At 40.1% G+C, this 13297-nt stretch overlaps 1 protein-coding gene across 1 annotated transcript in view; it reads left to right on the top strand.

Moving 5' to 3' along the window:
* HPSE2 (heparanase 2 (inactive)) overlaps positions 1 to 13297 on the top strand; it is a 651318-nt gene that overhangs the window by 436537 nt on the left and 201484 nt on the right. The window contains exon 6 of the mRNA XM_008073956.1: positions 4335 to 4382. Within this exon, the coding sequence (XP_008072147.1) occupies positions 4335 to 4382 (48 nt within the window). The remainder of the gene's footprint in view (positions 1 to 4334; positions 4383 to 13297) is intronic.

The following is a 13297-nucleotide window of genomic DNA, read 5'->3' as shown; positions in this document are numbered from 1 at the left end:
TTATTTATTGTAGAGATGAGGTCTCACCAAGTTGCCTGGGCAGGTCTCGAACCCGCAGGCTCGGGCAATCCACTCACCTCAGCCTCCCAAAACGCTGGGATTACAGGCTGAGCCACTGAGCCCGGCATATTTCATATTTAATTATAGATTTTATGGATTTTCTTCGAGGGACTTGGGGTGCAGGTGTGGAGAGAAAACATGAACATTACTTTAGATGTCACTACCTATAGTTTTCTCATGCTTTTGATCATATACCTTGAGATAATGGAACATAATTTGAAGTCTTAATTCTCATATAGAAGAACAAATATCCGGTGCTTATGAGGCTCTCCAGATTTAGTATCATCAAGACTCCAGAAGAGGTATTAAGTGCCTGTCTAGAGCCTTCTAGCCAAGCAGCGCATTAATGGTTTCGTGGGTCTAATTTTCTTGCGAATGCATAGCTGTTAATATCAATGACTATTTACTCCAAGTTCTTTGAGGCATGTTTAGGAGGGTTAGAATATATTCACCAATATTATCAGACCTCTCCTCGGCTCCTCATCTAGGGCAACAGTATTCATTGCTGCAATTAAGACTGTGTATCCTTTCTTCCTCTTGAGCGCACAGCAGTGTTTCTAAAATGTCTTTCTTTCTTTTCGTTCCCACATTTCAAAGCCTCCCATCTCTCTGCAGTAATCCCCTGGCAGTTTATCTGCAACAGTGCCTTTCATCTGTACCATAGCCAGAGTGACCTTCCTAAAACTCATATCGGATCCTGACACTCTCTTGCTTATGTTTGAACACGCAAGAAGCCCAACTAAAATATGTAGAGGACAAGCTAGCTATATCTTACGGTGCTATTTTGCATGCTAGCCTGTGACAAGGTAATAGTACCTGGACTTGTACCTCATTCAGGGTCAAGGCCAGACTTGTAGAGGCATCACAGGAAGCTCCTGGTGAGCTGACCGGCCCGCCCTCCTGCCATTCCCTAACTAATTCCCTGATGTCCAGACATACTGGACTCCTGAGAACACAACTCACTTCGACCCTTCCTTGCTATGCTTGGGCTGTTCTTTGCCTGGGCTATTCCTCATGGCAAAATCCTTCCCTTCTTTCAATGTCAGATTCAATGTTGTGTATGATATGAAGATTTTCCCAATCAGTATCCCATCTTCTAACACCATGGAAGGCAAGCCTAACTGCTCCCTTGACTCAGTCTCACGGCAGTTGGTTTGCACCAGCAGTACGGCACACAGAAACATGGATAGCTAATTTTCTACCAATCTGTCTCCTGGTAGCAAGGCCTTGAGCCAGCCACGTTTTGAAACCTGCATTTAGCATGTTGTCTTACAAATAAGTACTGAAGTGCTCACATCCATGAGAGGAAGCTAACAAGCAAAGAACGTGCTCAGGCTTCTTCCGTTTTCTGTAATATGGTAGTGTTTTCTCAAGGCAGAAGTTCAACAGATTTTTTGCTTCCTAGAGTTGTACCGCACTTCTTTCCTCAGTGAAAACAACTTGGAGGCAGCATCAGATACTAGAAGGAGGGTAGTATTTAGAATCAGAGAACCTGGGCTTAGTCCACACCAGCTCTGTGAATTGAGCACGTCACATAACCTCAGTGAGAACTCAGCCTCTCCCACTCTAATGTAGGAATGTCTACCCGACTGGGCTGTTTTCAGGATTATGGGAAATTACACAGATAAGAAACTGGGGAACATTGTATCATGAGAAATCTTTATAAATGTGTCATTTTCACGATGGTTGTTTATATATGAACATGAAGATACTTTTACATAAAAACTTCCATTTCAGAAATTTCAGAAATTATTTTGGAGGAGTAAATCTCATGTCAGTACATATTTTAAATTTTTCTCTCTTTTTTTTAAATGACACTTGCATCCAAGATCGTCTAGGTTTTCTCATTTTTCAAATATCCTGGGAAGGAGATGCAAAATTTCATCTTCCCCTCTTTACTTTGGGGCCACCTACTTCACTAAGCTTATCATCGAACTTCACTGCTTACAGCAGGGGTCCACAACCCCCGGGACAGTGGACCAATCCAAATCTGTAGCCTGTTAGTTACTGGCCGCACAGCAGGGGGTGAGCTGCAGGAGAGCAGAGCTAAGCTCCTGTCGGATCTGCCGTGGTGTTAGGTTCTCGTAGGAGCACGACCCTCCTGTGAACTGCGCATGTGAGGGATCTAGGTTGCATGCTCCTTATGGGAATCTAATGCCTGATGATCCGCACCCCCCCCCAAAAAAAATTGTCTTCCATGAAACCAGTCCCCGATGCCAAAAAGGCTGGGGACCACTGGCTTAGAGGACGTATGTGGCAGGGATAATGGTATTTTGGATTCTGATCTGATTCCTCTCTTCTTATATTTTTCCACTTTTCTTCTCTCCATTCAAGCAGATAGCTGGTGTGTGGTTGACTCAGGGGTGGCACATAGCAGGGTGGAAAAGGCAAAAAGTACACAAATCCATCTGGTTTTTGAATTCCCGAAGAGGCACCCTAGAGGCCTCCGGAGGGTCAGAGATAGTGAGGAGAGTTTAGCTGCCCTTCCAAATTCAAAAGAGCTTTTCCTGGACTGGGAAAGGAAGTGAGGTAAAGAGAAAGAGAAGTCTCCGGCTTTCCAAAATGGCAGGTACCTGTGCCCTGCTTCCCAAGGAGAGCCGCTAGGATGGGAACATGGCACCATCAGAGCTGGCAGACTGGGGTGTTGGGAGATGCCCTTCTGCAGCCAGCAGGAAAGCTAGTAATCATCTATAGAATGGGGCTGACAATATCCAACTCACCAAGCAAAGCAATTTTGAGAATTATTAGGAAGAACACATGTGAATGACTGGCATTCTCAAGGTACTTAGTAAATGTTATATTCCCTCCAGCCCACATGGACATTTTGGCCCTGCCTATCAAACCAATTCCATTCCTGATCACCCTCGTCTGCCGACTTCCACGTTCTTCCTCAGGGACTGCTGATTGGTACTGGTGAAAAAAGACAAAATCATGCAGACAAGAGCCAAGCCAGGGCTGCTGTGGCTGCCTCCTCCTCCTCTTCCTCCTCTTCCTCCTCCTCCTCCTCCTCTTCCTCCTCCTCCTCTTTCTCCTCTCTTTTACTTCCCCCTTCCCATGGAGCAAGTCCCCTCCTTTCCTTCACTTTATTATTTTCTCTTCTTTCATAGACTTTACTGCGATGCTAACCAACAGCCTTGGCATCCAGCCCTCATGGCCCTCTCATCCACTCCAGCAGAGAGACTCAGTCCTCTGGCCATCACAGCAAGGCAGAGCCTCTATTCTGACAGTACATGGCAGTCCACACAGTGAAGACAATGGGCGCCTGCCTACAAATTATGCTGGGGAGAGCAGGGACAAAATACCTCTAGACGAAACACTACCTTCCTCCCCAGTGGAAGAAGTCTTCAGTTAATAAGTACCATTAAAGATGGCTTCCCTCTGAAGAAATGTTGTTCTCCATGGCCCCAGGCTAAAAGGAGTATCTTAAAGTATGTTCCTTTTGATTTCCTTGCCTGGGTAGCAACTTTCTCAAATAGTGGTAATAACCACGATAGCACATGGCTTCAGAGCATGTGGACGGGGAGAGGGAGGTAGGTGGATAATTAATTTATGCACAGACATGTGAGTTCCCAGATGCATCCTCCTGACCCTTTTGTTTTCCGGAAACCAAACACAGGATGGTGGAGTACGGGCCAGTGGGGAATTGCCAGCAAGGCTTTGATGTGTGTTTTATCACATGGAGCCAATTTTGGTTCCCTTTTGAGTTGAGTATGCTTGTCACAGAACACTCAGTTCTAGGCTTAGCTGCTCCATCAGTGAAGGGATGTCTCTTCGTAATGCTCAGGTTTCTACACTCAGAAAGGTGTGGCAGCCCTTTACCTTCATAGTGCTTTACACTCGTATAAATGCATTGGGTGTTCCCAGGCCCTGTCCAGGAAAGTCTGCTGTTTTTCAAAGGAATCTTTTATGCCGTCATCCTCGGGAAATATTATTGTTTGTTTCCTAGCAGAAACCAGAGTCCTTAGAGAATAGGAAATGGGACAAGTTTTGATTATAGAGAAGTCGATGTGGGGATCAGCAGGCATGGAGCTGGGAAGGCAGATGGAGATAGGATGCCTCCTTGGGTCTTGACTTCCAGGTGGTGAGGAATGTGTGGGGAGCCAGAAGGAAGGTTCCCCACCTTCTTTACCATTTGACCTCCGATAGCCACGGACCCTCTCGGAAAGCATCGTGTTTAGGGATTGGTCTAATCCATGCTTTGATTTATTTTATTTTGACTTTGGGGATATAGTTTACTTTAAGCTGCAATATCTTTTTCTTTCTACTCCTTCCAGATTCATGAAGGTGGCAGGAAGCACGGTGGATGCAGTTACCTGGCAACAGTAGGTATTCACCACTTTAGCTGTTACTCATCAGCTGCTATGAAATGGAAGATAATTGGTTGTCACCAAACTCATAACTGGCATTTAGTAAGCTATCCTTCATCCTCCAGGAAAAAAGTTTAAAACTCACGGCACCACTGTTTTTGTGGTACATGCTTTTTCTCGTAGCACCAAAATTTTATTGTTTTGTTTTCAGAAAAACAAAACAAAGCAAAAACCACTGACACACTTTTGGAGTTCAACGATTACATACATGTTGAAGTGAATCTGTCATAGGTGAACAGGTAACGGGGATCTAAGCTCACCAACATTCCCTGTAGGCTTTTCCTTTGGGAATCAATTCCCTTGTACAAGAGAGGAAATCATTTTAATTGCTCGATGTATCATGTGAAAATAGAAACAGTTTGCTATGTTAATGGCAGTGGTCTTAATTAGTGCCCAGTGAGGCAGGTTAAAGCAAATGGATAACAAAGCAGCTCCAAGAGAGGGAATCAACTCCAGCATTCCAGAAGAAGCTCACAGTGGCAAACACCTGTTACCCCAAGGATGATTTGAAAATATGTAATGATCTGATACATAAACCTAAATACCCTTTAAGTCTCTGTCAGGCATGTGTTCCAGAAAGTTCAGCACAAATCACTATCTCATTAATTTCATACTGGAATTCTCTTCTTTAGGAAAGCTATCCCACATCTTCCAAACCCCCTGCCGTCTAAGGTGGTGCTCACAGTGCAGACATCTGTGCTCTCAAGCTCCCTCCTCAGCCTCGACTGTGGTCCTCCTTCTCAGTGACCCTAACCCTTCCTGCACGTGCTCCTCTTGTCAATCCTGTTTGAAGTGGATCCCACTATCCATTGCAGATTTGTGATGGGTGTAAAAGAAAAATAAGCAGATGAAATCTTTATCAAATATCCCCAAAGCGTTTCTGGTTTGTTGGCAATCAATAACTTAAATCATAATGGGAAATATTTTAGTCTACTTTTATACTCTTAGTTTCTCTAAATCACAAGTTACAAATGTTGGTTCTCAGTTTGTTTCTGTGAGTCATGGACTGAGGAAGTGTGAGGACTTTGTCTTTCCCTTGCTTAAAACCCAACGGTATCTTTCCTCTGCCCTTGGACTTAAAACCAAACTGTCCACTCTAGGCTTTCGTGTTGGCTCCTGCTGCCTTCTGCTCTCATGGTGCCCCCTGCCCTCCTCACCCTGTCCCCACACACTGCTGGTCCTTCCATTCTTGGAAGGTCCCTCCACATGTCTGCCTCAGGATCTTTGTATCTGCTACTCCCTCTGCCTGAACATGCTGTTCTCCTTACCTTTTGTGTGACCAGCTCCTTCTCGCCTTTTAAGTCTCACCTTGCATATCATCTCCTCAGAGAGGCCTTCCTTGACAACCCTATCCAAAACAGGTCCCTTGACATTCTTTTCCTTAGCTCTTTGTTGTTTTTTTATAGCACTTACAATAACTTACATTCATTTTTTCCTCATGACTTGTTTTGTAATTTTTTTTTCTTTCACCGGAATTGCACTTATTCAATTCACCAAGCCTTTGCTTAGGCAGTAGTTTATTTGGCATTTACTATGGGGAAGAAATAATGACAGCAACAATAATGATAATAAAAATAATAACAATGTACCAGGATCTGTTCTCAAACTTGCCAGGCCTTATCACCTCTAATCTTCGTAACAACAATAAAAAACAAAGGTAGAGACTATTTTTATCTCTATTTTACTACAACTTAGAGGAAGTTATAGAAAAGCCAAAGATTTTATAGCAAGTGGGAAATTTTGGACTTGAAATTGAGTCTTATCTTACTCCCAGGGCTATTGTCTTAACTATTACTGCTTTGATAACAAGATAATGTTCTTTTACTGAAATTGTGCTCAGCGACCTCACCAAAAGGGCTATCTGATAATGTAGCATAAAGGCTGAAACTTGAAGAATTTATAGGATTTGTAGGGAGAGATAATGAGAGTATAAGAAAAGTATTGGCTAAGATTGTATAATTATAATTATCATGGCTGACAGGTAGGAATCAGAGAAAACTTTTCCTTTCTATTCAAGTACTCTCCCTGGCACAAGTGTAATGACATGAGCACAGTATATTTTTTTTAAATAATGGAAGAATGCATTTTTTAATAAATATATTTTGTTTATTGGCTACTTAAAAATGTTGGCTATGTCTCAAGATAAATATCACATGTTTGCAACTATTCCAAAAATACCCCCCCAAAACAAGCAGGGAGTTGTGGGTTTTTTTGGCTCCAGGATCAGCACTCATTTGGGGACAAGTAGCACCTGGAATCTATGATTTATCCCTTCCAGCCATAGTTTTCAGTCAAGATTTGGAAAAGACATGGAAGAATCCCAGGAAATCCTGGCCAGGAGGACTCAGTGAGAATTAAAGCCAAATGCCATGTTTCTCCAACCCTGAGAAATGCTGAGGTGAACTTTTCTTAACAATGTAAAGAAATCAAGAGTCATTGTTAGGGGGGAAAAAAGGGAGAACTAACATAGAATTTGTCATATGTCACTATATGGATATATACATGGCCAAAAGAATAAATTCAATAATGGAATGTTGCCGGGCTTGGTGGCTCAGCCTGTAATCCCGCGCCTTTGGGAGGCTGAGGTGAGTGGATTGCCTGAGCCCGCAGGTTCGAGACCCGCCTGGGCAGCGAGACCTCATCTCTACAATAAATCAAAAAATCAGCCGGGCATGGTAGCGCACGCCTGTAATTCCGGCTACTCGGAAGGCTGAGGAGGAAGGATTGCTGGAGCCCAGCAGGCAAGGCTGCGGTGGCCGGGAGCGGTCACTGCACTCTAGTCTGGGCGACAGAGTGAGACTCCAACTCAAAAAAAAATAATAATAATAATGGGATGTTGAGCTTGGAGCTTGAACAGCTAGAATTCTGAGTGTGAAGTCGTGAATAAACAGATCTCTGTAGTTTAACTATTTTGATTTGGAAGCATGTTCATGGATTTGCTACATTTTAAGAACAAAGGCATATGGCTTAATCCTTGGTCCTGCCCACCAACCCATGTAGAAAACCCAGCAAGAGTTAATGAGATGAAGTTATAATTACAAGCATAGTGGAGTACCTCGTATCAGACTAACCTTCTCATAGATAGCAACAATGAACTCTGGACAAAGTTTAAAGAAAAAAAGTGGAGAGTGATGAAAAAAGGCAGAAACCAGAGCAAAGTATTCAACCGTTGAAAGAAGTAAATGGTATGAGATAAAATTTACTTGTATATGACTTTTCTACTATGGTTACTTAACAATCCGTGCAGTATGAGGTAACTAGAACTCAAATAGATACATGGTCATATTGGCTGGAGGTGTCAGGAGAAGGAGTCGGAGACTGGAAACAGGATGGAAATCTCAAAAAGGAGGAAATACAAGGAAAAAACCACTGAATATACACATCAATATCCCCCAAATCTTTGATCACTGAAATGTGTATATTCATGGGGGAGTCCAAGGAGCCTGGTGGAATGCAACAGCTGGAAGTCTGAAAAAGTTGAACAGAGATTTCAGCTGCTGTCTGACATATGAGAGGCAGAGACTGAATATTAATCTCACAAATTTAAAGGGACTTGATAAACACCTTGTTCTTTCCAGCAAATCCAAAAGGAGTTATGCCTAAGGAGTAAGTCTATGTCTCAGGGTAAGGAATTGCCCTAAGACTTAAGTGTAACCAAAACAGACTTTCCCAAGCAAAGTGTAAACTGATGCCTCCTTAAGAAAGAGATGACCATCAGTCATTCAACTTTTTGCTAGATTTAAAACCAACACTCTTCTGTTTCTACAGAATATCATCCACATTTCACAGTATACAATAAAAAAATTACTAGGCATGTAAGGAAACAGGAAAATGTAACCTATAGCCAAGAGAATGAACAATAAATAGAAACCCTGAGATGATCCAGATATTAGAATTTGCTGACAAAGATTTTAATAAAGCTATTATAAATACTCAGAATTAAGGGGGAAATATCTTTATGGGGTAAATACATAGAAAAATATCAGCAGTGAAGTGGGAACTATTAAAAATGGAATTCTTGAAGTGAAGACAAGAATATCTGAAATGGAAAGCCCACTGGACGGGCTTAACAAGAGATTGGGAACTGCAGAAGAAAGAGTTAACTTGCTTACTGAGCAATAGAAATCATACAATTTAAAGAACAGAGAGAAAAAATTGTGAAAAGTGAACAAAATTCCAGTGACATTATTTCTAAAATGAAGTGGTCTAACATATGCATAATTAGAATTCAGAAGAACAGAAGAAAGAGAATGTGCAGAATTTTTTTTTTAATCCAAAGCTGAACTTCTCCTAAATGTGATGAAAATCATTAACTTATAGATCTAAGAAGCTAGGCAAAACCTAAGAAGAATAAATACAACAAAATCGTACCTGGGCATATTATAGTCAAACTGCTAAGAACAAAACACAAGGTGAAAATCTTTAAAGCACTCAGACAATTATAACTTTACATATAGGGAACAAAAACATAACAGATGGCTGGTTTGATTAGAAACAATGAAAGACAGAAGACAACAGAACATCTTTAAAGTGCTAAAGAAAAAATGTCAAACCAGAAGTCCATAACCAACAAAAATATTCTCAAAATTGAAAGTGAAATAGAGATGTTTTTGATCAATGAAAGCCAGGAAATCTGTATTATAAGAAATACTAAAGAAAGTTCTTTAGACAGAAAGGCAGCATCACCAGAAGGAAACTTGAATCTCAAAAAATAATAAAGAGCATTGGATAAGGTACATTTGTGGCTAAATATAAGACTATTCTTTTCTTTATTTAAAAAAATGGCTCCAATGCAAAAATGTAAGTTGTATTTTGGTGTTGATTACATACATAGATATAAAAATACATGACACTAATACCAAAAAAGGATAAGGAAGGGAGGTGGTAGCAGTAAATGGAACTATACTGTTGCAAAGTTCTTTTACATTAAGTAGTATAATATTTACTATAAGACTGTAATAAGTAAGGGTGAAAATTATATTCCACTATAAGAAAAGGATTGGCAGCAGCGGAAAACTGCCGGGGGGTGGGGTGGGAGGCGGGATTGGCAGTAGTGGGAATCTGCTGGGGAGGGCATACCTCTTCAACAAAGGTACCTGTATAATGAACATTTGTATACCTAACCCTGAATTGTACCCCATATTTTGAAATTAAAAACTAAAAAAATAAAAAATAAGAAAAAAAAGAAATTTATATTCCTAGAGAAATCTCTTAAAAATAATGACAAAGGGTATAGCTAAAAAGTCATATTGGATTTAAAATGTAATACCAAGAAATATTTAATTAACCTCAAAAAAGTAGTAAAGGAGAAACAGAGGAACAAAAAAATAAATGAGAAAAACTGAAATCAAATAGCAAAATGGGAGATCAAACCACAACCACATCAGTAATTATATTAAGTGTAAATGTTCTAAACAGTATAATTAAAAGACAAAGATTGTCAGACTGATTGCTATGGAAGGCTCAATTATATTTTGCCTACAAGAGACACACTTTCAAAATAAAGACATAGATAGATGGAAAATAAAGGATGAAAATTATATATCATGCAAGCAGTTATCATGAAAAGCTGGTAGGCTGTTATTAATAGCACACAAAGTAGACTTCCTAAAATGAGTGTAAAAAAGAGACTACTTAGAGTGATATTAGGGTCAATTCCTCAGGAGAGATAATAATTATAAATGTATGCTCCTGTGATATTTGCATCCTAATCTCCAGAACCTATAAATATGTCCCATTATATGGCAAAGGGAAATCAGGTTGCAGATGGAATTAAGATTACTTATCATCCGATCTTAAAGTAGGGAACTTATTCTAGAATACCCAGATGGATCCAACATAACCACAAGAGTGGAAGAGGATGCAGAGAAGAGGAGGCATTAGGCGGTTTATATAGGTGAGGAGGTTAGAGTGAGGCAAGCAAGCAGGACTTGACCTCACTACTGGATTTGAAGATGGAGGAAAGGACCAGGAGCCAAGGATTGTGGGCAGCATCACAGAAGCCAGAAAAGGCAAGAAAAATGGATCTTCCCTAGCGTCCCCAGAAGGAAGGTGGCCTCCTAGTACTTTGTTTTAGGCCAGTGCAACTCACATTGACTTCTAACCTCTAGACCCATAAGTTAATACATCTGGATTGTTTTAAGCTACTATCTGTGATAATTTGTTTACAGCAACAGTGGAGAACTGATACAGTACTTAATACCAGAGATTCAAAATACACAAAGAAAAAACTAACAGAACCAAAGGAGGAAAAACAGAAAACACTCTATCATAGCTGGAGATTTGAAAATTCCTCTTTCAGTAATTAATAAGACTAGATCAAAATAAATACAGTAAGGATATAGACAATTTGAATGACACTATCCAACAGCTTGACTTACTCGACATTTACAGAATACAATTGAACATGCATTCTTTTCAAGTGTACATGGAATATTAACCAAGTTAGACCATATGCTCAGCTGTAAAACAAATCTCAGTGAATTTGAAAGTACTGAAATCATGCAGAGTTCGTTTTCTGACAACGAAGAAATTAAGTTAGATATCAGTAACAAAACCATCTATGAAACACCTAAACATTTGTAAATTAAACAATACAATTTAAAATAATCTATATTTCTATAATCCCAGCTACTCTAGAGGCTGAGGATCACTTGAGACCGGGAGTTCAAGACCCAACTGGGCAACAAAGTGAGACCTCACCTCTAAAAACTTGTCTTATAATTAGCTGAGTGCAGTAGCTTGTTCCAGGTACTTGGGAAGCTGAAGCAGGAAGATCACTTGAGCCCAGTAGTCCAAGGCTGTAGTGAATTATAATTTGCCACTACACTCCAGCCTTTGTGACACATTGAGGCCTTGTCCATTAAAAAAATTTTTTTCTTTATATAGAGCAACAAATTTGAAAAATTCCGAGAGAGAGAACAAGAATCACCAGTATAGAGAACAAAAGAGGAATTCTCACTATAGATTGTGCAGACATTAAAAATACTGCAAGGGAATATTATGAACCACTTTATGCCAACAGATTGAAGTAGATGCATTCCTTTGAAAAATTACATAAAATTAAAAAATTTTAATATCCCTATGTATCTGGTTTATTTTAGAAAATCTGGCGGTTTCATATATAGCTAAATAGACATCTATCCTATGACAAAGCAATTCCACTGCTATTTACCCAAATGAAATGAAAACATGTCATTAAGAAAAAGTTTACAAGAATGTTCATAGCAATTTTATTCTTTTTTTTTTTTTGAGTTAGAGTCTCATTCTGTCACCCAGACTGGAGTGCAGTGGCAATCCTTCCACCTCAGCCTTCCAAGTAGCTGGAACTACAGGTGTGCGCTATCATACCCGGCTAATTTTTTGATTTATTGTAGAGATGAGGTCTCACCAAGTTGTCCGGGCGGGTCTCGAACCCGCGGGCTCAGGCAATCCGCTCACCTCAGCCTCCCAAAGCACAGGATTACAGGCTGAGTCACCGAGCCCGGCCGCAATTTTATTCTTAATAGGGAAAAAAAAAAAAAAAATTGGTAACAGCCCAGGTGTCCTTCAGAAGGAGAATGGATAAACAATAGCTGTGTATTCATAAATTGGAACACTACCCAACAAGATAAAGGAATATGATAGGTGCCACAACACAGATGAATTTTATCCATGATCAACATCAGTGGATCATTTTCCTGGGTAAAAAATCCTTTTACATTAAGAGCACATTTCTGTTATTTCAATTATATGAAGTTTTTGGAATAGACTTTAAAAATCAGTAAACTGCTACTGTGGGAATAGGGAACAGAGATACGGATTGAGAGGGAAAGGAGAATGGGGAATTCTCTGGAGTGATTGCTGTGTTCCACATCTTGATAGGGACTTGGGTTACACTGGAGTATGCATTTATCAAAACTTAGCAAGTGGTGTGCTTAAGGTTTGTGTGTCTCATGATATATAAAATGAACTTAAGAAAAAGAACCATAAACAGATATTGAACTCTAGTTGATGGTATGTCTGATGGCATGTTTAAGATGAAGTGTGCCAAAGACTGCAACTTACTTTGAAATGCCTCAAACCATGAAATAGATAATGGATGGATAAAGGAATAGATAGACTGACCGAAGTCTGGAAAACAAGTGTAGTTAAATGTTAAAGGTAAAAAACCTCGGTAGTGAATATATGGTGTTCACTGTACAATTCTTTCTTTTTGTTTTTTTGTTTGTTTTTTGAGTTGAAGTCTCACTCTGTCGTTCAGGCTGAAGTGCAGTGTCACACTCACAGCCACCCCAGTGTCAACCTGCTGGTCCCTGGCCTGCCTCAGGCTTCCAAGTAGCTGGAACTACAGGTGTGCACTACCATGCCCAGCTAATTTTTTTCTTTTTTATTGCAGAGATGAGGTCTTGCCAAGTTGTCCAGGCTGTTCTCGAACCCATGGGCTCATGGCAATCCCCTCACCTACAATTCTTTCTACTTATCTCTAGGTGTGAAATTTTTCCTAATAGAATACTGAGGAACAGCATAAACGGTTACAACTAAGCCCCATAATCTTATCTACTATAAAATAATACATTGCCGTGAAAATGTATATGAAAATGAATGGGAAAATGCTTTTGTAAATAGTATTAATGCTTGGGTGTAGGGAGTAGAAGGATTCTTTTCTCATTTTTACTTTTCTGGTGTTTCCAAATTTTTTGCAATAAGCATTAATGCATTTTGTTTATTAAAAAAAAAATAATCAGTGCCCCGGTCCACCCTTCCCACTCCAATTTACCCACTTCAGAAGCAATCCTCACAGTTTGAGCCACTTCGGACATTTGTTTTCATGTTTCTTTTTTTGAGTTGGAGTCTCACTCTGTCGCCCAGGCTGGAGTGCAGTGGCCGCT

The sequence above is a fragment of the Carlito syrichta genome, unplaced genomic scaffold (genome assembly GCF_000164805.1).
Source record: "Carlito syrichta isolate Samal-C Ts95f unplaced genomic scaffold, Tarsius_syrichta-2.0.1 Scaffold316221, whole genome shotgun sequence".
NCBI classification, from domain to species: Eukaryota; Metazoa; Chordata; class Mammalia; order Primates; family Tarsiidae; genus Carlito; species Carlito syrichta.
This window is presented reverse-complemented; position numbering and strand designations above follow the sequence as displayed.